Source organism: Macaca nemestrina, chromosome 4 (genome assembly GCF_043159975.1).
Source record: "Macaca nemestrina isolate mMacNem1 chromosome 4, mMacNem.hap1, whole genome shotgun sequence".
Classification (NCBI taxonomy): Eukaryota; Metazoa; Chordata; class Mammalia; order Primates; family Cercopithecidae; genus Macaca; species Macaca nemestrina.
The window spans coordinates 29,269,209-29,294,237 of NC_092128.1; the positions used below are offsets into that span (position 1 = coordinate 29,269,209).

A 25,029-nucleotide genomic window follows, 5' to 3' on the forward strand; every position below is an offset into this window, starting at 1 on the left:
GAGGGTTGAGGCTGCAGTGAGCTGAGTCAAGATCTCGCCACTGGACTCTAGCCTGGGCAACAGAGTGAGACACTGTTTCAGTCAATCAGTAAATAAATAAATACAATGAAAATAAAATGAAAAATGGAAGCAGTGTTCCTAAAGTTTTTTTTTTTTTTTTTTTTGAAACAGAGTCTCACTCTGTCACCCAGCCTGGAGTGCAGTAGTGTGATCTCGGCTCACTGCAACGTCTGCCTCTTAGATTCGAGCGATTCTCCTGCCTCAGCTTCCGGAGTAGCCGGGATTACAGGTGCCCCGCCACCACGTCCAGCTAATTTTTTGTATATTTTAGTAGAGACAGGGTTTTGCCACGTTGGAGGCTGGTCTTGAACTCCTAACCTCAGGTGATCCACCTTGCCTCGACTCCCAGAGTGCTGGAATTACAGGCGTGAGCCACAACACCCGGCCAAAATTTTTCAAGGAACACTGGAAACTTGAATACCAAAGGCACTACATAGATACTCCATAAAGTCATATTAAATTTAGCTTTTTATTGAGAAGTTGCTTTGTGTTGAGCACTCTGGGTGGTGTAGCAAAGACACGTACAGCCCAAAAGGGGAAGTAGGATTTTTTTGTTGTTGTTTTTGAGACAGAGTCTCGCTTTGTCGCCCAGGCTGGAGTGCAGTGGCGCGATCTCGCCTCACTGCAAGCTCCACCTCCCGGGTTCTCGCCATTCTCCTGCCTCAGCCTCCCAAGTAGCTGGGACTACAGGCGCCTGGCTAATTTTTTTGTATTTTTAGTAGAGATGGGGTTTCATCGTGTTAGCCAGGATGGTCTCGATTTCCTGACCTCGTGATCCACCAGCCTCGGCCTCCCAAAGTGCTGGGATTACAGGCATGAGCCACTGTGCCTGGCCTAGTAGGATGTTTTTAAATAGATATTTTGGGGAGGGGGAGTTGGGGGGAAGAAATAAATAGATGTTTTCATTAGGATTTTGCAGAGGGCCGCCTGATTATTTGTATGTCTTTGTATCATTTATGGGGAAATTATATGTTGCCTATGACTTGGAAGTTTTCAAGGTGAGTTGCTCTTGTCATTTTTAAGGTTGTGATTTGTTTTCCTTGTCTTGCCAGCCTCCTGTGATTAGGTAGGTTCTGCCTTTGGAATGACAAGGTTCTTCCTGTATGTTTTTCTCATGTGCACAATGGTTTTGTTTCCCCTCCACCCTTGGAATTTGCAGGTCTAGGTCTTCCACCTGTGCTTCCCTTCATGTCATAGCCCCCATGTGACAGGTGCTAGAGACTGTGTGATAGCCATAACTAAATGCCACTTGGGACTTCTGCACAGCATGTCAGACGCACAGCTCATTGTTTGCCTCCAGGCCTACAGTTAACCAGGAAATATTTTTGTTGTCTAATTATTTTATAATTTCCTGAGAGCAGAAAAAGTGGATTTTGATTAAGTACCAGATGTCTTTTAAGGTCCTGCCTTCTAAAAGTTTTCCAAAAAGTCTTCAAAACAATTTTTCTAGATTTGGAATTTCATTGTGGACCTCTGAAGTGTCTCATGTCTTGAGAACCTTGTAGGACTTTATTCTCTGCAGTTCAATCCAAGTTTGCAGATTTTAAACTGAATGCTTGACTAGCTGATAGTTGTTTGACAGTGAGTGTCAGTCTTTCCATAGAAGTAGGATGTGCTTTGAGAAAAGAAGTTAAAAAAATGATGGGGATGGGCCAGGCGCGGTGGCTCAGGCCTGTAATCCCAGCACTTCGGGAGGCTGAGGCCGGTGGATCACCTGAGCTCAGGAGTTCGAGACCAGCCTATCCAACATGGTGAAACCCCATCTCTACTAAAAATACAAAAAATTAGCTGGGCATGGTGGTGCGTGCCTGTAATCCCAGCTACTCGGGAGGCTGAGGTAAGAGAATCACTTGAACCCGGGAGGCGGAGGTTGTGTAATTGCAGTATTTTGGGAGGCCGAGGCGTGCGGATCATCTGAGGTCAGGAGTTCAAGACCAGCCTGGCCAACATGATGAAATACAAAAATCTAAAAATACAAAAATTAGCCGTGCGTGGTGGCAGGCACCTGTAATCCCCGCTACTTGGGAGGCTGAGGCAGGAGAATCGCTTGAACCTGGGAGACGGAGGTTGCAGTGAGCCGAGACCACACCATTGCACTCTAGCCTGGGTGACAAGAGCGAAACTCCGTCTTTAAAAAATATATATATATATGTATGTATATAAAAAATCACTTCATCTGTCTGAGAGGCTAAAATTGTATTAAGGTCTCAGACTGACAGCTTCATTCATGTGTTCATCTTATTTTTAACTTTATTTAAATTTATTTATTTTTAAGCGACAGAGTCTATCTTTGTCACCCAGGCTGGAGTTCAGTAATGTCATCATAGCCTGCTACAGCCTCAAACTCTTGGGCTCCAGCAGTCCTCCTGCCTCAGCCTCCAGAGTAGCTGGGACTACAGGCTTGTACCACCCTGCCCAGCTAATTTTTTGGTATTTTTTGTAGAGATGGGGGTCTCACTATGTTGCCCATGCTGGTCTCTAACTTGACTCCTGGGCTCATGTAGTCCTCCCCTGTCAGCCTCCCGACTAGCTAGGGCTATAAGCACGTACCACCGTGCCTGGCTAATGTTTAAAAATTTTATTTTTGTAGAGACTGGGTTTTGTTATGTTGCCCAGGCTGGTCTCAGACTCCTGGCCTCAAGCGATCTTTCTTCCCTTGCTTCCCAAAGTGCTGGGATTATAGGTGTGAGCCACTACACCTGGTCTCATGTTCATTTATAGTCTACTATTTGCTGGGTACTCTTCTGTGAACAAAATAAGCAATTCCTGCTCTTATGGAGCTTGCACTGCAGTAGGAGATATAAGTAAAATATATAGTATATTGCATGGTGGGAATGTTAGGAGTATGTGGTTGTAAATAGGATATCCCAGAAGGCCTCACTGAGAGGGAGACATTGGAGCACATATGCTTTGTTTACACTTAGACATTTAGAGCTTGATTTAGAAATTAGAAGATTGATTTGGAGATCCAAGTTTTTGATTTCTCATTAAAATTAGACACTGTGGCAACATTAGCGCTTTCTACTGGCTCTGCCAGGTCTATTCAGCTGTGAAGGCCTGTGAGGGCTCTGTTTAATGTCCCATAATTCCTGTGGCTGTTACCTTAGTTGAGGCTTTGAATATTTCTTTTCTACTCTTTTGCTTTAACTTTGTTTATTCCCACCTTCAGCCACTCCTACACACCACAGTTGGGTTATCTTTGTAAAGCATAGGTAGATGCACTGTGCATGGAATACTGTTACCCTGTTTGCCAGATAAAATCCACACTTCAGAGCCCTCCGTAATCGGCGTACTTTCTAGTATTCCCTGGGGTCCAGTCATCAAAATAAAAATGTATTGTTCTCATTTTCCTGAATCAGTGCTATACTAAATCTTTGCATTAAATTCCTTCTCTCACCTCGACGTGTCCAAATCACACTCTGTTTAGGACATTTTGTAAATCCTTGCCTTCCAAAGCAGACCATCCGTATCCCTCCCTCCGGGCTAGAAGAAATCTCTCCTACTCTAAGCTATAGTAGTACTTTATGCAAACTCTTTCTGTACTTGTTAATGAACAGATCTCATGTTCGCTTGCTAGACTTCAAACTTCCGGAAGGCAGTCTCTGTGTAAGAGTAGTTTTTGTGGCTGGGCATGGTGGCTCAAGCCTATAATCCTAGCACTTTGGGATCACTTGAGGTCAGGAGTTCAAGACCAGCCTGGCCAATGTGGTGAAACTCCATCTCTACTAAAAATACAAAAATTAGCCAAGCATGGTGGTGCAATCCTGGAATCCCAGCTACTCAGGAGGCTGAGGCAGGAGAATGGCTTGAACCTGGGAGGCAGAGGTTGCAGTGAGCCAAGATCTGGCCACTGCACTCGAGCCTGGGCGACAGAGCCAGACTCTGTCTTAAAAAAAAAAAAAAAAGCCGGGCGCGGTGGCTCAAGCCTGTAATCCTAGCACTTTGGGAGGCCGAGACGGGCGGATCACAAGGTCAGGAGATCGAGACCATCCTGGCTAACATGGTGAAACCCCGTCTCTACTAAAAATACAAAAAACTAGCCGGGCGAGGTGGCGGGCGCCTGTAGTCCCAGCTCCTCCGGAGGCTGAGGCAGGAGAATGGCGTGAACCCGGGAGGCGGAGCTTGCAGTGAGCTGAGACCCGGCCACTGCACTCCAGCCTGGGCGACAGAGCGAGACTCCGTCTCAAAAAAAAAAAAAAAAAAAAAAAAAAAAAAAAAAAGACAGGATCTTGCTATGTTGCCCAGGCTGGTCTCTTAACTCCTGGGCTCAAACAATCCTCCCACAAACAATCCCTCCTAAAGTGCGAGGATAGCAGGCGTGAGCCACTGCAATGGTCCCTAATTCTTTATACATATGGATTTCATCATGGATAGAAGCCACTTCCCATTGTCTTTTCTCTATGCTACTTTTTTTTTCTCTTTACTTAGCAAACCTTTCCCAAGATATGCTCATTTTCTGAATAGCTTTTATTTCTGCCATTCAATTTCTCTTTTGAATAAAAGGCTTCCCCCTCTTCATTTGAAGAACATTAAAAACCCTTAACATTTTTTCAACTTCTTATTTCAATCAGGGGCCTTTCTATTGGACATGACCATTTTTCCTTGTAGTTTCAGAGCATATCTTTGGTTAGGATGTTGCCCAGAGGCTGTTTGTCATGGATATACAGACACATGCTTGTCTTTCTTCCATGTGATTGAATTTTTCATAGACATCCTTACGAAGCCACTTGAACTTATTTCCTTCAGAATGTTAGCTGTTGATTTACTGTCTTGGCAGAGTATGCTTCTCTTTCAATGTAAAGTCTTTGTTTTTTTGGTTTTTGGTTTTGTTTGTTTTTTGAGACGGAGTTTCACTCTTGTTGCCCACGCTGGAATGCAATGGCGTGGTCTCGACTCACCGTAACCTCCGCCTCCCGAGTAGCTGGGATTACAGGCATGTGTCACAATGCCTGGCTAATTTTGTATTTTTAGTAGAGACGGGGTTTCTTCGTGCTAGTCAGGCTGGTCTCAAACTCCCGACCTCAGGTGATCCACCTGCTTCGGCCTCCCAGAGTGCTGGGATTACAGGTGTGAGCCACCATGCCCAGCCAGTCTTTGCTTTCTTAAATACTGGATCACTTGCTATTTTTTGTCTTCTTCAAACTGTTATATTTCAGGAAAACTTAGATTGTTTCATAAATGTTCAAGAGAGGCCGGGCACGGGCCTCATTAATAGTATCACCTTTGGCTGGGCGTGGTGGCTCACGCCTGTAATCCCAATGCTTTGGGAGGCCAAGGCAGGTGGATCACGAGGTCAGGAGTTCAAGACCAGCCTGACAGGGTTTCACCATGTTGGTCTCTACTAAAAATACAAAAATTAGCCGGGCGTGGTGGTGCACATCTGTAATCCCAGCTACTTGGGAGACTGAAGCAGGAGAATCACTTGAACCTACAAGGCAGAGATTATGGTGAGCTGAGATCGCGCCACTACACTCCAGCCTGGGTGACAGATCAAGACTCCGTCTCAAAAAAAAAAAAAAAAAAAATTTCAAGAGAGCTCTAGTGGGTAAATTCTAATTCTAGTTCTTGTTCTTAGCTCTAGTAGCTAAGCTTTATGTCTCCACAAGGCTAAACTTTTGATGATAACTATGTTATTAGGTTTTTTTGTTTTTTTTTTTTTTTTTTTTTTTTTTTTGAGACGGAGTCTCGCTCTGTTGCCCAGGCTGGAGTGCAGTGGCGCTATCTCGGCTCACTGCAAGCTCCGCCTCCCGGGTTTACGCCATTCTCCTGCCTCAGCCTCCCGAGTAGCTGGGACTACAGGCGCCCGCCACCTCGCCCGGCTAATTTTTTTGTATTTTTAGTAGAGACGGGGTTTCATTGTGTTAGCCAGGATGGTCTCGATCTCCTGACCTCGTGATCCGCCCGTCTCGGCCTCCCAAAGTGCTGGGATTACAGGCTTGAGCCACCGCGCCCGGCCGTTATTAGGTTTTTAAAGAACTTTTACTGTATTATGGAAAACTTAAAAATAGCGAGAACAGTGTAACAGATTACCATGTGCCACTGGGACTCGATCATTAACGTGGGATTCAATCATTAACATTGCCGGCCCACTACTGTTTTTGTATACCTCTCCTACTCACACTAGCAAATCCTAGATACATTTTTCTTAGTAAATATTTCCATTTATGTCTCTAAAAGAGAAGGATTCCTTATAAACATATCCCCCCAAAGCACTATTTTTGTGATACTTACATATTAATGGATTAACAGACGTATCTTTTTTTTTTTACCAAAAAAGAAAAAAGAAAAAAAACCAAACCAGGTAGTGAAAGTTGCCAAGTTTCTTCAGCTTTCCTAGTGTTATTCTTCTCCAGGAGAGTGGGAAACAGGTGGGTCTGAACACAGAAATCCACATGGCTTGCTTCTGCCCTCTGCACAGAAGCACGTTCTTTATGCCAGGGCCTCGTTCCCTTCCACACAGCTCAAGGAGGGCACCCTTTTATTTTATGAACACGTTATCAGTAAGTTTAGGTCTCTGAATGGTCCCTGAATCCTTGGTCCTTGACCTGCTATTGTCAATCCTAAGGCCCAGACTTCGCCTTTGGCTTCCTTTCTGGAAAATTTCAGAACTGTATAAAAATCGCTTGTAAAACTCTGATAGACATATTTTGCCAAGAATATCATTTATCTCTTGACAGTTTGGCATTTGCCTTTAAATATTAGATTGTGTAATCATAATGGCATTCAGGGAAAATAATGTGAGTGGTGGCACTTCAAAAAGTGAAATGGACTTGGGTTCTTGGGAATGTTAATCATTATTCTACACAAAATGGTGATACCCCTTAGTAGTTAAATGCTAAGTGGGTATAAAGCAGTATTTGTGAATAAGATCAAAAAAGGTGAGTATAAAATGTGATTTATGGGTTTATTTAATGAGTTTTTACCAGAACAGTGTATGAAGGATATTTTATATTTTTAAGCTGTGAAACAGAGAAAGTAATGAGGAATCTTCTAGTGAGTCCCACCAGTCTCCCAGCCTGACCAGCACGTCCAGAAATAGATCATTATTTTTGTCATTTTATCCTGCCTTCTTACTGCCTTCCTTGCCCTTGCAGCAGAGAGGAGAAAGAAACTCGTGGTCTCTCCCATAAATACACATGGTAACAGCAGAGAAGTAATTATTATATTTTTTGTGGCAAGTCATTCATTCAGTGGTGATGGAATGGCTTATTTTTAATGCAGTGTTTTTCTTTAGACTAAACCTAAATTCTTTTTTCTATCTCATTTAGTGTCTGTACCATTCCAAGGCAGCATAAAGTTAGCATAGCTTCTCATTTTACCAGTTTGGTAAAAGTTTTAAAGGTTTAGTTCAGTTTGCTTTTGGGTTTTCATATGAGGTAGACTATGAGAACTCTTTATGATGTGATATATAAAAACAATCCCATTGTATCTGGCATGTGGGCTGTACTGGGGATCATGGGAAAGAGAAGGCTTGGAGAATCTTCTTTATAAAATAGATATAAGTTTGCACTAAATTCCAAACAAACCGCAAAATGGAAGGAACCTCGTTTTATCACATCCAGGTAAAGGATAGAAAAGGTGTCTTCAATTTTCCCAGAAGTGACATGCACGAGGACAACTCGTAATTTTAAATGATTAAAAGTAATTGCTGTAGATCAGTGTCATTCATAGCAAATTAGTTCTTATCGATGGAGAATGCTGCATCTGTGGATTTTTATGTTATAAAATTAGTTTAAGACTTCTTTTGTTAAAGTCGTTTAATCTTCTGCACTACTCCGTTCTTTCATTATCCTTGTCAGTTTTAAGGGCTGGAATATCTTTGTACAACTAAATTCAGTTGACTTCTTCTGGATACCCAAGTTGAACAGACACATATGTTAGTGGAGCTCTGGTTGGAAAGGGCCCTAGTAGACATTACTAGTAGCCTACTGCATATGGTTTGTGGTTTTTGGTTTGTTTTTTTTTTTTTCTTTTTTTAAAGAGAAGTTCTCACTCTGTCTCTCAGGCTGGAGTGGAGTGGTACAATCATAATTTATTGCAACCTCAAACTCCTAGGCTCAAACAATCCTCCTGCCTTAGGCCTTCCAAAGTGCTGGGATTATAGGTATGAGCCAGTGCAGCCAGCCACCTATTGTGTAAATGGCTTATAAGTCATTTCACCTGGCTAGGCATGGTGGCTCACGCCTATAATCCCAACACTCTGGGAAGCCAAGGTGGGAGGATCACTTGAGCCCAGGAGTTCAAGACCAGCGTGGGCAAAGAGAGAGACCCTGTCTCTACAAAAACTAAAAAAAATTAGCTTGGTGTGATGGTGCCCGCTGTAGTCCCAGCTAGGGGGAAGTAGAGGTGGGAGGATCACTGGGAGGTAGAGACTGCAGTGAGGCATGATCATGTTACTGCACTCCAGCCTGAATGAGAGTGAGACTCTTATCTCAAAAAAAAAAAAAAAAAAGTAACAGTAATTCATTGAACCAGTTTCTTATTGATAAATGTTTAGACTGTTTCCATTTTTAAACTTCAAATATTCCAGTAAACATATACGCAGATTTATCAGAAACATGTATTTATGTAAACTTTTTTTTTTTTTTTTTGAGATGGAGTTTCACTCTTTGTTGCCCAGGCTGGAGTACAGTGGTGCGATCTCGGCTCACTGCAGCCTCCACCTCCTGGGTTCAAGTGATTCTCCTGTCTCAGGCACCCGCTACCACACCTGGCTAATTTTTGTATTTTTAGTAGAGATGGGGTTTCACCATGTTGGCCAGGCTGGTCTTGAACTCCTGACCTCAGGTGATCCACCCGCCTCGGCCTCCCAAAGTGCTGGGATTACAAGCGTGAGCCACCACGCCCGACCTTCTGTAAACTTTTTATTAAAGAATAACATATATACAAAAAGTACAGAAATTTTTATTCTTTTCTTTCTTTATTTTTTTGAGACAGAGTCACACTCTGTCACCCAGGCTGGACTGCAGTGGTGCAATTTCAGCTCACTGCAACCTCTGCCTCCTGGGTTCAAGCGATTCTCCTGCTTCAGCCTCCTGAGTTTCTGGGATTATAAGTGCACACCACCACACCTGGCTAATTTTTGTAGAGAAATTATTTCTGTAATTCATTGATGAAATCTGTAAAACCCATACATTTATGTGTATCAAATTCATTCTTTTTTCTTTTTTTTTTTTTAAGTTACATTTTGTTTGAGATGGAGTCTCACTCTGTTGCCCAGGCTGGAGTACAGTGGTGCAATCTCAGCTCACTGCAACTTCTGCCTTCCGGATTCAAGTGATTCTCCTGTTTCAGCCTCCTGAATAGCTGGGACTACGGGCACCCGCCACCACACCCAGCTAATTTTTATATTTTTAGTAGAGACAGAGTATCACCAATGTTGGCCAGGCTGGGCTCAAACTCCTGCTCTCAAGCGATCCGCCTGCCTTGGCCCCGCAGACTGCTGGGAGTACAGGTGTGAGCCACTGTGCCCAGTCTATTTTTCTTTTTTAATGCTTTGTAATTTTCTTTTGGGTGACTATACTACAGCTTATTCTTTTTGCCATTGATGAACATTTGGATTGTCTCCCATTTTTGGATGTTACAAATAGTCCTGTGAACATTCTTAAACATGGGTTTCGGTGAATGTAACTATCCATATGTATTGGGCGTATCTCCGGGAGTAGCACTGACACGCATAGGGTATACATATGTGCAGGTTTAGGTACTGCCAACAGTTTTTCAAAGTGGGTGAAACCATATCACACTCCCACCAGCAGTGTCTGACTATTTTTAAAAAATAACTTCATATAAGTGAAATTTGAATAGAAGAGTAAATTCATTTTAAGTTTTGGAATATAGTGCTGGATTTGTCCTCAGAAGTACTAATTCATAGTCCACTGAACACTGGATTTTATCCAGCTCTTCTGTTGTTTTCATTGTTTATAATGAAAAAGTATCTTTTTAAACTTCTTTAATGAGTTGTACTTTTTTATACTTCAGTTTTACCCATTTCAGTTTTCTTGACTTGGATGTTCTGGCCTTTTCTTTCTTGGGGTATTTGTATTTTTTTCTTACTGCTTTGTAGTAACTTATTTTAAAAACCCACGTTTTTGTCTTCCTAGTTTGTCCTTTGTCTTTTACAGTATAGAAGTGTTTTCCATGTCTGTTTTCTTTAAGGGCTGTATTATTGAGATTTAATTTTATTTTAACTGGATTTGCTTTTTTTTTTTTTAACCTGACACAAGGGTGCTTTTTAAAAAAACTTTAAAAATTTTAAACATGTTATACTTTTACTTATTACATTAACTTTAACTTTGGAGTATTTTGCAGGATGTCAGAGGGTGACTGGTCAGAGTACGCATGCATGTGTCATTTGACCAAGCAAGAAATAAAGCCAATTTTCCTATGTGGACAGTATTGAATCCTTTCAGTGTGCATGTTTCAAAGGTAGTTAGTTATCATTTAGAAAAGAATTAGATCAAATTAGCCTAAACTGAGCTATATTTAAATACCTCTTGTGGATACTATTCAGGGCTCTTGAGCAAGGACTTTACCAGAATTAAACCTGGCGTCTTGCAGTCAGTTCTGTGTCCCGTTGGACACAGTCTTGGAGTGCCATATATTTAATTTCAGATCTTTAAAAATATTTATTCTCTATGAGATTATTAAAACTTTTTAAATGTTTCTATTTTGTGTAACAGTATATAATTTGCACTGCTAATGGAGAAATATGAGACCAGTCTATCATGTTTTCCTTTTTAATGTTACAGTGGGATTTGAGAGCTTCCCAAAACCTCTGTCACCTAAAATTCCTACTGAGAGAATCATTTTTGGATTTTACCACAAAGCAGATATATAGAACAGATTTTAAACCAGTAGTCCTCTCTTCTAATATGGATTAATTTGGTTTCTAGAATTGAATCTTAGCACCTTAAAGGGGCAAGGATCTCAGGGGTAGGTAAGTTTTAGAGGAAGGGAGCACAGCCATGTTACCCCTCTGTGATTAGAGTCCTGGAGCATACCAAACCTTGAGGCGAGTCTGAAGAAGGTAGAGTTTGGGGGGCGGTGAAAACAAATGCTCTGAATGAGATCTGAAAAAATTTTTTTTTGTTTTGTTGGTCTTTTGCATTTGGCAGTACTGCTTGTGGCAAGGTTGTATCATTAACTGTGTTGATTATTCCATAAGCCAAGGAGACAATTGTAGGACCTCTCTTTAGTAAATCCCTCGTTTTAGGAGCATAGCATTTCCAGTGTAGGGGAATTTGTATTTTGGTGAACATTTGAATTTGACTAAAGGGAATACTGGGTTTATATGACAGGCTCATTAGGGATAGATTGAGGAGGAGAGGGTAGAAAGGGAGAGAAGAGCTAAAATTAAGCACGTGTTTTTCTTGTATATTTTTTATTTTATTTTTGAGACTGAGTCTCACCCTATCACCCAGGCTGGAGTGCAGTGGTGCGATCTTGGCTCACTGCAACCTCCGCCTCCCAAGTTCAAGCAGTCCTCCTGCCGCAGCATCCCGAGTAGCTGGGACTACAGGCATGCACCACCACCCCTGGGTAATTTTTGTATTTTTTAGTAGAGATGGGGTTTTGCCATATTAGCCAGGCTGGTCTCGAACTCCTGATCTCAGGTGATCCACCCACCTCTGCCTCCTAAAGTGTTGGGATTATAGGCATGAGCTGCTGCGTCTGGCCAGTTTTTTATGTATGTAGGCAAAATGCAGTCTTACACATTTTACATGTTTAACCTGTCTAATCCTCACAGGAATCCTATGAAATGCTGTTTTCCCAATTTGCAAAGAGAAAATGAAGACTCAGGGAATAAATTGGCTTTTTTTTTTTTTTTTTTTTTTTTTTTTTTTTTTGAGACGGAGTCTCGCTCTGTCGCCCAGGCTGGAGTGCAGTGGCGTGATCTCGGCTCACTGCAAGCTCCGCCTCCCGGGTTCACGCCATTCTCCTGCCTCAGCCTCCCGAGTAGCTGGGACTACAGGCGCCCACAACCGCGCCCGGCTAATTTTTTGTATTTTTAGTAGAGACGGGGTTTCACCATGGTCTCGATCTCCTGACCTTGTGATCCGCCCGCCTCGGCCTCCCAAAGTGCTGGGATTACAGGCGTGAGCCACCGCGCCCGGCATAAATTGGCATTATTTTGGCTAGGCTCAAAAACTCAGTAAATGGCAGTCCTGGGATTTGAACGGCAGTCTCTGAATCCAAAGCTCATGTGTATTCTTCTCACAAGAGTATATAGCCTCCTAAACTACCAGAATTATTATGTATATTTTATCAATGTCCTGCCAAATTTTGGTAACACTTTAAGTGGCATATCCCGGGGGTGTTATTGGTAATTCTGCCAGGTACTGTAAAGCCTGTGTAATTTCCTTTACCATCCACCTTAGCATTGAGAGTAAACATGAGGTTACGATCCTGGGAGGACTCAATGAATTTGTAGTGAAGTTTTATGGACCACAAGGAAGTAAGTACATGTGTTGGTATGTGTTCTTCTATTACAGTCTTTTACTCTATTTCTTAATGAATATCAGAGACAGATGGTAGCATGCATAGTTTCTGAAAAGCAAGTTTAGTTGGACTCTGGAACCAGTGAGGAAATATTTCTCTTATCACAATTACTTGATATACAGTCGTCCCTTGATATCTGCAGGGGATTGGTTCCAGGACCACCTCATGCCAAAATTCACAGATGCTCAAGTCCCTATATAAGATGACATAGAATTTGCATGTAACCTGCACATATCCTCCCATGTTCTTTAAATCGTCTCTAGATTACTTGTAATACCTAACACAATACAAATGTTATGTAAATAGTTGTTATACTATATTTTATTTATTTTTTAAGTGAAGGAGTCACACTCTGTCACCCAGACTGGAGTGCAGTGGCACGATCGTGGCTCACTGCAACCTCCACTTCCTGGGTTCAAGCAATTCTCCTGCCTCAGCCTCCCGAGTAGCTGGTACTACAGGTGCCCAGCTCATTTTTGTATTTTAGTACAGACAGGGTTTCACCATGTTGGCCAGGCTGGTCTCGAACTCCTAACCTCAGGTGAGCCACCACACTTGGCCTTTTTTGTATTTTTTTGTGTTATTTTTAATTGTATTGTTTTTTATTATTGTTTGGATTTTTTTCTTGAATATTTTTTATCTGTGATTGGTTGAATCCAGGAGTGTGGAACCTGCAGATATAGAAGGCCGACTGTAGTTTTCTCTTTATATGACAGTACTAGACATGAGTTGTAAATTCTGGGTTTTGTTATGGATGGCCACATAGATCGTTTCCAGGAAATGTTTTTTGTTGTTTTCTTTTTGTCCTTGGAGGGGGGATGAATATGGGGTTTATTGAGATATGAGGGAAAGTAACATGGCTATTACTTACCAAATAATTGAATAGTGTTTAGTACTTTTGAAGAATCAAGTAAATTGCAGGAGAGAATGAATCTGTTTATTTTTTAACTCTGGATCTTCCCAAGAAAAGTATCTTAATCTGAACATGATGCACCTACTGATTGTAATAGATTCCTGACTCTTGAAGGACTTAATTTGGAAGGTTTTCAGATTAGGGGATAATGTTTAATTTACACTCAGATTTATTTTCTAATTTGGAGACGCAGTTCTGATGAACATTTTTACTTTTATTTCAGCACCATATGAAGGCGGAGTATGGAAAGTTAGAGTGGACCTACCTGATAAATACCCTTTCAAATCTCCATCTATAGGTATGTGACTACTTGGTTTTTCTCCTTAGAGAGTTTTGAAATCTAAGGGGAAAAAAATCCTGCATTTCAGGGGAGATAATTCCAGAAATGGCTACCTAATTGAATTTTTCCTTTTTTGGCTTTGGTTAATTAATCAGTGACTTTTGGGGGGAACTTCTATAGTGTGTTAGAAGACATTTAAATATACCCTTTGCATAATTATAATGACCATTACTTTAGATTTTTGTCTTTCAATGTCAGATTAAACCAGCTTTCAGGCCCCACTGTCCTTTAAGCTGTTAGCAGGAAAATAATAAACATATCTTAAGTCTAATTTTGAATGCCAGATTGCAAGAATGAATGTTATATAGTACGTGTTTTAATCCTATCATTTTCAGAAATCCTCCCTAGATCCTACTTTGCTTTTTTGTTCACTCCAACTCTGGGTACCTTACAATTAAATGACCCTTTGCAGTCTTCCCACCTCCAGTCTTTTCAGCCCCCTAAACAGCAGAAGAAAGAGTAGAAACCTCAGTGGAGTTGTACAAAGAGGTACTTTCTCCTCACCTTCATCTCCCTTTACCTTAATGGGTGATGTTATTTACCTGTCACCCCATTAAGGCACTCAGTGACAGATCTATCTGATTGAAGGTTGACACCTTTAAATATTTGGAGACTGTAGAATGGTAGTAATTTCGTTAATTTAAACCAACTTTTCTTTTTTTGCTTCACTTTATACATGTCTTTAAAGTATTATAAAATATTGACCAATTTTAAGTAAGAACAATAAAATTGTAATATATTGAGCATTCTCTGACAGACTAAGCCTCATGTTCAGAATTGCCAGAGTTCAGACATTTTGCTACTGCTTTGGGCTGTCGGCTGCCTTTTTTTTCTTTCTTTTCTTTTTTTTTTTTTTTTTTTTTGAGACAGAGTCTTGCTCTGTCGCCTGGGCTGGAGTGAGTGGCACGACCTCAGCTCACTGCAAGCTCTGCCTCCCGGGTTCACACCATTCTCCTGCTTCAGCCTCCCGAGTAGCTGGGACTACAGGTACCCCCCACCACACCCGGCTAATTTTTTGTATTTTTAGTAGAGACGGGGTTTCACCATGTTAGCCAGCATGGTCTTGATCTCCTGACCTCGTGATCCGCCCACCTCGGCCTCCCAAAGTGCTGGGATTTCAGGCGTGAGCCACTGCGCCCAGCTGCTGTGGGCTGTCTTAAGAAGTAATGCCCGATCTCAGGCCGGGCGCGGTGGCTCAAGCCTGTAATCCCAGCACTTTGGGAGGCCGAGACGGGTGGATCACGAGGTCAGGAGATCGAGACCATCCTGGCTAACACGGTGAAACCCCGTCTCTACTAAAAAATACAAAAAACTAGCCGGGCGAGGTGGCGGGCGCCTGTAGTCCCAGCTACTTGGGAGGCTGAGGCAGGAGAATGGCGTGAACCCGGGAGGCGGAGCTTGCAGTGAGCTGAGATCCGGCCACTGTACTCCAGCCTGGGCGGCAGAGCGAGACTCCGTCTCAAAAAAAAAAAAAAAAAAAAAAAAAAAGAAGTAATGCCCGATCTCCTGGAGTCTAGACCACCCCTCACTACACTCCTACTCCTAACCAATTGAATCAGAAATTTATTTCTTGCTACAGGGGCCTCTAAGTTTCAGCATTGTGAATGATAAAGTGGGACTGGAGCTGTGAGGTGTTGAGCCTTTGAGACAACCCCCGAGCACATCTGACTTAGCACCTGTATAGGTGTAGAAACGTATATGCCTGTACACCCTCTCCTTTTGAGAGGGCTTTTCTGTTGTGTTGGTGGTTCCCTGTCCCCAGTTTATTCATCTTCTAACTTTAGGGTGTTTCTGTCTATTCAGCGATTTAAAACTCTTATGCTGTTTAGTGATATGAATTTAAAGCCTTTATAGAAGTCCAAACCATGCAAGTTCATTCAGATACATTTCATAAATACCTGCTTACCTAAAGGCTAAAAACTGGCATGCTAAGTCTGGTTTTGTTAACCCCACATTCCTAGTCAGGAAGAAAACAATAGAGCTTGTTGAAACTAACAGTGAACTTATAGAAATGCAATTTCACATCCTGTAGAAATGTAGTTATTTCTCAGACCTTATATTAATGTATTTTTCTAGGTAATATGATTATCTCATCATAACTTTCTAGTTAATAATGTCTAAACTTTAGATGTTGCTTATTTATTAACTAATGACACAAAAAGCCTGCATGCTTTCTTAAATTAATGATGCAATATGAAATTTGGTTTGGACAAATGACTCAGCTAATTTAACTTCTTCATAATTTTTTCTTTTGCCTTTCTCTGTGCTTTCAAGACTTGATAATGCCTACAAATGTGTATCATCTTCTCTTAGGGAAGTAGATTTAGCTGAAATATTTGTACAAGCTGTTCTTGTTTCCTCCAGAGGAAGGTTGCATAAGAGAGTTTCAGTCAGTTGTGAGGGTGACCCATTTTCAGGTCATCAACAATGTAATTACTGTTGAGATGTGCTTTAAGCATTCGGAAAGGTTGTGGCTCACTTAGAAAAGGCAAGGATTCCTTTTTGAGTTGCATAGATAGGTGTAAAATTATACAGAAGGACGAGGAGGTAAGATAAACCCAATCTCAACATTCTTTTTAAATCTTGCACCTGTTGTATCTGGGTAGGTGTACTGTTCTTCCTGAGCCAAATTTTGAGCTTTTAAACAATCAACTGTGCAAATTTAGATCAAACATCTTTAATGCTTGGATCTTGGAATTTTGCAGTGTCTGTGTACTTTGTTCTATTTCGTGTGTTTGTGTATGGATGTATATTTTAATTGTATAAATGACCCATATCCATTAGAATAATGTAAGAAAATCTGTAAGCCAAAGTAAAGAAAAATCAAAATGTCTCATAATCTTATCCCTTAAAGGGTGTCATTATTTACATTCTGGCATATGCTCTTTAAGACATTTCTCTCTGAATATTTAAATATATATTCAGTATAATGTGATATGCTCATCTTTGGGACACTCTCCAAATATAGTTTTGGAAAGCTCTCAGTAGTTCCATGATTGCATGAGATGTCCCTTTAAAACAATTTGCATCTGCAAATGAATGGGTATTCTAAATAGTGGCATAGCTACTTTTTGGAAAGAAAAGGAATATAAATAGACACCTTAGGAGGTTATGAACTTACTCTTACAATGCCATTATTGTTTCAAACACTTTGAGCTCTTTTTTTTGGAATTTTACTTCTGTTTGAATATCATAAATGATGGCAAATATTGATGCTTTGAAGCTGGATATGAATTTTTGAAATGACTAACAGTCATTTAAGCCCAAAGAATAAGGTGAATGGAAAAACGAGTAATATCAATTGGGGTATAAAACTGGCCCTCTAGGCACATTGAAAGAGTAATTATAAAACTCCTTTAATCAACTATAACATCGCTGAATATTTGCATAGTTTTCCAGAGAGACTGCTTTGAAATAAATCATATTTTAATCTTTTTCTGATTTACTTGAAAATTCAGACTTTTATGTTTTTCATTCAGAAACATTAGTTCCTAGAGTGCTTAGCAATGCTGCTGGGTGTTACTGTATAGGAGTTAGGAGAGTGTGATTGGTCAGTGGACTGGTTATCAGGACAGAAGTTCTGGCCCTGGTTCTCCTTGACCATGAGAGAGATACTCAGCTGAACCATTGTTTTCTCTTCTAGAAAATGAGATACTAGAATTAAATGGATTCTGCATGTTTGATATGACCAGTATGTTAAAACTCGGAGTACCTGGCATCCTGCTGGACATGAGGAAGGCTGTAGAAGATCTTTACTGGTTAGGAGAGAAGAGGAACATAAATAAAATACTACGTGTACTTTAATGGCATGGTTCCATTGTTTTTTAGGAGAGGTGTGAGTCAGCACCTCAATTTAGAAGATAGAGTGTAAGGAAGAAATAAGTTTCTACAAGAAAGATTGTCTTCACAAAAGCTTCAGAGTTGTCGAGGTGTGCATGAGGACTTTAGAGATACTCATTCAGAACCCCAAGTAATCCCCAGTTCATGAAGATGTTGTTTTATGCAAAGAAGTTGCTGCAGAGACTGCCATAGCTCACACTTCTCCGGGTTCACAGTTTTTAGCCTTTGATACTTGCACTGAGCTATTAAGTGAAAGCTTTCACTAAACAGACTTGCAGTTACAGTGTGGGTGAAATAAAGATGAATGATCTCATAGAAGAGGGTAATATAGTATAATTTTTAATAAAAAAAATAAGCAGAGGATACAAAATGGTTTTATGTCTAATCCAAAAGAATGCAGATTAAAACGATAGTACAGTATATGATTTGTCAAACTGGCAGATAAAACAGTATTGGCAAAGGTATTTTGATATAGCCAGTCTACCACTATGTATTGCTTGGTAAATATTTTATATCCTTCAAATATTTTTATTTAAAAAGTTTAAAATTATCTAAAAAAAATTTAGCAATCTGCACTGTCAAAAGAATACGTGAATTTTAGTGTTATAATACCTAAAAGTCAGAAGCAACCTAAATGACCCAGTCTGTGATAAAGTAGCTAAGTGATAGTACATCTTAGTGAATAAAATGTTTTACGGCCATTACTCATGTTTTAACACCCTCTTCGAAGGGCTGCACAGGAAAGTCTTTTTTTATATATTACAACTCTAATGTTTTCCCATGCATTTCACATTTGAATGCCAAACTATTGATGTTATCCATAGCTGTTCAGTTAAAGGAAACTAAAAGCATACTATTCTGTAATTTCCAAATAGTCTACAATGTTTGCTTTTATTACAAAAGTAAGTATTTTTAAACATATTGCAAATGTCTTTTGACTGTCCTGTCTGCATTATTGTCTGAGTCTACACTTTGCTGTCTTTTGCTTTAGAAAGCCATCAGGCTCGGCCAGAATTCCCCCCGGTAGCTTGCTTAGGACCTGCCTGACCCACGTGTTTCCCGGCAGCCTCCCTTCTTTTTTCCTTTAAATTTTAATTATGTGTGTGTGTAAGTGCACACACAGTTTTCCTTCCTTTGTTTTCTACTCAGAGTTTAGCCCATCTCAGATACTGTCTTTACACACAACTTTCTTCACTTCTTTCTTCCCCCTTTTTCTCTTCTCTTGGTTGGTTACCTCAAGTACTTCTCACCTTTTTCTTTCCTGCCTGACTCTTCCACTTCCCCCTTCCCTTGTTCCATTTATCTCTTCATATAAACTGAAAAAGGTCCCTCTTTAGAGCTTATAATCATAATGGGAATACTTTTGATAAGCCTAAGCCAAGGAGAAAGAATATAAAAGTCTTCTAATAAAAGATACAGGGCCAGGCGTAGTGGCTCACGCCTGTAATCCCAACACTTTGGGAGGCCAAGGCGGGTGGATCATGATGTCAGGAGATTGAGACCATCCTAGCTAACACAGTGAAACCCCATCTCTACTAAAAATACAAAAAATTAGCCAGGCGTGGTGGCGGTTTGCCTGTAGTCCCAGCTGCTCAGGAGGCTGAGGCAGGAGAATGGCGTGAACCCGGGAGGCAAAGCCTACAGTGAACAAAGATTGCGCTACTGCACTCCAGCCTGGGCAACAGAGCGAGACTCTGTCTCAAAAAAAAAAAATATATATATATATATGTGTGTGTGTGTGTGTGTGTGTGTGTGTGTATGTGTGTGTGTGTATACATACATATACACACACACATATACATATACACACACATATACACTATATATACACTATATATATATAGTGTATATGTGTGTGTATGTATAAATTGTGTGTGTGTGTATATATATATAATTAAATTCAGGGCTTCTAGCTGTTAAACATCTTGCAACATCCAGAAGTTCTCTTCTGGATCTATTCTCCTTCATATCATATCTACTTTACTTAAACACTAGCATTCCAGATAAAATTAAGACGTTGTCATTTTATCTTACATTTAAATGATTATTGGCTACTATTAACAGAATTGTATCCTAATTTCAGATAGAACTATAGAATATTTTAGAATCTTTTGTAAATAAGAGTAAAAAACTTTAAGGAACCCTGTCATCATTTATACTTCTTAAAATATAGAAAACTGTGTTATAAGATTCAAGTAACAAGTTTAGAAACCAATTTGTGAAATGCTACCAATCTGTATCTACGTATTTTCAGTGAGGAGGACCCTCTATTAGGAGCAGGCTGTATGCATTGCATCTGGGTTGCAATTTGATGATACCAAAGCTGGGAAGGTAAGAGAAATGAGTTGAGAACAGGATTCTGGAGGAACTGCTGAATGGTTTGCTGAGCGTTGGTAGAATGGTCAGGTACAAAAGCAGCAAGCTCGGGCTGCTGTAGAACTTGATGTGAGGCCAGGCACAGTGGTTCATGCTGTAATCCCAGCACTTTGGGGAGGCTGAAGCGGGCACATCATTGGAGCCAAGGGGATCGAGACCAGCCTGAGCAATATGGAGAAACCCCATCTCTAAAAAAAAAAGATACAAAAATTAGCTGGGCATGGTGGTGTATACCTTTAGTTCCAGCTACTTGGGAGGCTGAGGTGGGAGAATCACTTGAACCCAGGAGGCAGAGGTTGCAGTGAGTTGAGATAGCGTCACTGCACTCCAGCCTGGATGACAGTGAAACTGGTCTCAAGAAATAAAAAAAATTTAAAAAAAAAAGAGAGAATTTGATGTCAGTGGCATGAAGCAAGAACTTGCTAGACCCATTTGAGTAAATGGAGACAAAATGGAAAAAGTCACGGCAATACAATAGTTAAAATGCTCTGAGCTGGCTGGGCACAGTGGCTCACGCCTGTAATCTCAGCACTCTGGGAGGCCGAGGCGGGCGGATCATGAGGTCAGGAGATCAAGACCATCCTGACTAATACGGTGAAACCACGTCTCTACTAAAAAATACGAAATATTAGCCGGGCATGGTGGCGGGCGCCTGTAGTCCCAGCTACTCAGGAGGCTGAGGCAGGTGAATGGTGTGAACCCGGGAGGCAGAGCTTGCAGTGAGCCAAGATCATGCCACTGCACTCCAGCCTGGGCGACAGAGCGAGACTCCGTCTCAAAAAAAAAAAAAAAAAAAAAAGAAAATACTCCAAGCTATACTAGTGGCCTTTAAAATTGGGTCAAACTATCAGGATGGTTCAGGTTGCACTGTTCCACTAGACTAGACAGCCTGTCAGAGTTCCTCTTGAATTTCCCAGTCTGCCATAGGTTCTTAGTTGAAAGATACTCTGATAATCAGTGTGCCATAATTTTTTTTTTTTTTTTTTTTTTGAGATGGAGTCTTGCTCTGTCACCCAGGCCAGAGTGCAATGGCACCATTGCAGTTAACTGCAACCTCTGCCTCCCAGGTTCAAGTAGTTCTCCTGCCTCAGCCTCCTGAGTAGCTGGGATTACAGACATATGCCACCATGCCCTGCTAATTTTTGTGGTTTTTAGTAGATACGGGGTTTCACCATGTTGGCCAGGCTGGTCTTAAATGCCTGGTCTTAGGTGATCCACCCACCTTGGCCTCCCATAATGCTGAGATTACAGGCGTGAGCCACCGTGCCCAGCTGATAATTTTTTTTTTTTTTTTTTTTAGCTCATGCAAGTGATAAAGGGAACTGTGTTAATCTTTTTCATTGTCAGAATAGTAGACTGTTCTGGCATTATACATTTTTTATTTCACTCTGGCCAGAAATGACCTCACACTATTTTTGGAGTGGAGGTTTATAATATGGCTTGACTAAACTAACTATAGAACTTAGACTACCATTTTATTTTATATCTTCCTAGATGGAATCATTCCATAATTACTCCCTCAAGAACTAGCATGAGTAACTTCACTGAGCAGTATTTAAGCAGGGGTGGGCCAGTATTTGGAGTAGAGAGGAGTGTGTCATTCACAAGAGGTTTCAGATTAGTCATTTAACAAAGGCCTATTTGTACCACTGTCTTTTCGCAAATAAAATGAATTCTGGGACTGGGCATGGTGACTAACGCCTGTAATACTAGCACATTGGGAGGCCGAGGCAGGAGGATTGCTTGAGGCCAGGAGTTCGAGATGAGCCTCACCAACATAGTGAAACCCAGTCTCTACTAAAAAATACATATATATATAAGTAAGCTGGGCATGGTGGCACGTGCCTGTAATCCCAGCTACTTGAGAGACTGAGGCAGGAGAATTGCTTGACCCTGGGAGGCAGAGGTTGCAGTGAGCTGAGATGGCGCCGCTACACTCCAGCCTGGGTGACAAGAGTGAGACTCCGTCTCAAATAAAATGAATTTTGGGGCTGGGGAGGCAAAATTCCATTAAGATCACCTATGTACTTCTCTAATAACCGTGGTTATGAATTTAGACCTGTCCCAAACAGTTATATAATTGCTACTCTGTAGTGATCTATATCTTTTTTTTTTTTTTTTTTTCTCCTGATATGGAGTCTTGCTCTGTCGCCCAGGCTGGAGTGCAGTGGCACAATCTCAGCTTACCATAACCTCTGCCCCTCGGGTTCAAGTGATTCTCCTGCCTCAGTCTTCCGAGTAGCTGGGATTACAGGCATGCGCCACCAAGCCCAGCTAATTTTTGTATTGTAGGAGAGATGGGGTTTTATAGTGTTGCCCAGGCTGATGTGGAACTCCTGACCTCAGGTAATCTGCCTGCCTGCCTTGGCCTCCCGAAGTGCTGGGATTATAGGCGTGAGCCAATGTACCCAGCCAATGATAAGTATCTTTTGAATTCCAGTAGAGAAGAGAAACAAGTTTCTAGTAAGGAAGGTTTTTTAAAAAAAATAAATAGAGATAATGCTATGAGAATATAAGCCACTGTTAAAAGTTCTTTTACTGGTGTTCTGAAAATGACATTTTTCAGGATAGATTTTTTAAAAAATTATGTCTGGTAGCTGAGACTTTGGCTATGGCCTACATCATTTCTTCTAATCAGTTTCACAAATTTAGTGGATACCTGCTGCGAGCTGGGTGTTATTCTGGGTGCTGTGGATGCAGAAGTGAACAAATTGCTCTCTTAATACTCTATGTTCTTTTGGAATGAGAAGATAAAGCAAAATTTAAAACTTCTGATAGCAGCCGGGCGCAGTGGCTCACGCCTGTAATCCCAGCACTTTGGGAGGCCAAGGCAGGCGGATCATGAGGTCAGAAGATCGAGACCATCCTGGCTAACACGGTGAAACCCCGTCTCTACTAAAAAATAACAAAAAACTAGCTGGGCGAGGTGGCGGGTGCCTGTAGTCCCAGCTTCTCAGGCTGAGGCAGGAGAATGGCGTGAACCTGGGAGGCGGAGCTTGCAGTGAGCTGAGATCCGGCCACTGCACTCCAGCCTGGGCGACAGAGCGAGACTCCGTCTCAAAAAAAAAAAAAAAAAAAACTTCTGATAGCTTTATGCAGAGAATTAATGGATAGAATAGGTATCTTGGATCAGATATTCAGGAAGGGTCTGACAAAGTAAATTTAAGCTGAGACTTAAAAAGATTAAAAAAAAAAAAAAAATTAAGCCAGCCGTGATCCTCCAAAATCAGGGGTAAGAGCTTTCCAGGCAGAAGAAATTTTGAATACAAAGGCCCCAGCCTGGAAAACTGTGTAAAATGTGAGGTGTATGACACAGGGGCCAAGCGGCAGGCAGGGTCGAGTTCACAGACCGCTTTGTAGGCCAGGTTAAAGGCTCAACTTTCATTTTAAATGTAGTAGAAAGATTACATAGTCTTCAGCAGGGGAGTGAAAGGTCTCATTTTGTGTTTTAATGATCATTCTACTGCTGTGGGGCAAGAAACAGTGACGGGATAGAAGCACAGTTATAAAAGCTTTTGTAGCCAGAGATGCTGGTGGCTTGGACAAGGCTGCCAAAGTCAAGAAACTTTGTTCTAGACATACGCTGCTCTGAAGAAATGTGGCTCCATTAAGGAAATCATCCAAATGGGGGTGGAAGATAAAGGGATGGTCCGTTGTTTGTTTTTTAAGACGGGGTCTCATTCTGTTGTCCAGGCTGACCTCCAGTGGCGTAATCTGGGCTCGCTGCAGCCTGGACCTCTGGACTCCAGGCATAGGCCACCACGCCTGGCTAATTTTTTTGCATTTTTTGTAGACATGGGTTTCACCATGTTGCTCAGCCTGGTCTTGAACTGCTGGACTCAAGCGATTGGCCCGCCTTGGCCTCCCAATGTGCTGGGACAGCAGGTGTGAGCCACTGTGCCTGGCCTGTTTCTAATTTTTAAATGGAAGATTCTGAAGGATTTTAAAGTGCTTATTGTAGAGAGATGTTTAGAAAAGGGAGAGCTTGGTGATGCTGGAGTTGGGAAGAGAATTGCAGGAGCATCACCATTGAGAAGGAAGGAGAGAGCAGGATCGGAACCCAGAGGCCTGGTGTTTCAGAGGAGGGGAACATTTGTGCAAGCTGTTGAGGCAGGGAGAAAGAGTGTGTGTGCAGGGAGGAGGATAGAAATTTTTATGGAAAATGAGGGATCCTGCCAACTGACTTTCATCTTCTCAAAGAAAAGGGACATGGCTATTTAGTGAAAGAACTGGAGGAGAGGGTTAGGGGAACAAAGGGAGAGAAAGAAAGTAGATTTGCAGGATCGTGGTAAAATGTAACAGTCATGGGAGACTGGGGGAGCAAGCCACTAGAGAAAGGAGAAAGGAAGATTGTAGGTGATGCTGAGTCCATGAAAGGCTGTTGAGCATGTTTAGATAAATTGGTATATATTTGTTTACTTATGTCTCTCCTCCCTGCCAGCTCAGTAGATGTGAACTCCATGAAGGCAATCCCTGGGTCTGTTTTACTACCACCACCTCTGTCCTCCCAAATACTCACTACTCAGGGCCTGATACATTGCCCGTTCTGCAGAAGAATATTTGTGTGAGTGAATGAATGCCTACCTAGTGGTACCCTCAAGTCCAAGTTGAACAAATGTGAATGATGCTTCCGGTGGTAGATCTGCTAGATGGGCATTTTGGAAGGGAGAGGACAGGAGATTTGCAGAGGGTTGCTTGAGAGTGAGGATGGTGATGGCTCTTAAATCTTAAGCTGAGTAAGAAGCCAGTGAAGATAAGAGGGCTGGTAGGTGGGAAGAAAATGGGAGGATCTGTGGATTACATTTAACAAGTGAAAAAAATTAGTGATTCCTGGGGTGGGAAGCTTTTGGCAAGGATAGGAGATTGATTGGTAGGATAGGAGATGTCTGAATTTGTGATTGGGAATGTTTTGTAGCCAGAGATGCTGGCTACAGAATAACAAAGGTCAGGGTATGTCCTTGGGAGCATGAAGTGGAATGGAATAGAAGAAAGGTCATTG

The 25,029-nt window shown here is 41.4% G+C and overlaps 1 protein-coding gene across 1 annotated transcript in view; it reads left to right on the forward strand.

Moving 5' to 3' along the window:
• LOC105471402 (ubiquitin conjugating enzyme E2 H) overlaps window positions 1-25,029 on the forward strand; it is a 119,728-nt gene that overhangs the window by 57,049 nt on the left and 37,650 nt on the right. The window contains exons 2-3 of the mRNA XM_011723879.3: window positions 12,441-12,517; window positions 13,698-13,772. Of these exons, the coding sequence (XP_011722181.1) occupies window positions 12,441-12,517; window positions 13,698-13,772 (152 nt within the window). The remainder of the gene's footprint in view (window positions 1-12,440; window positions 12,518-13,697; window positions 13,773-25,029) is intronic.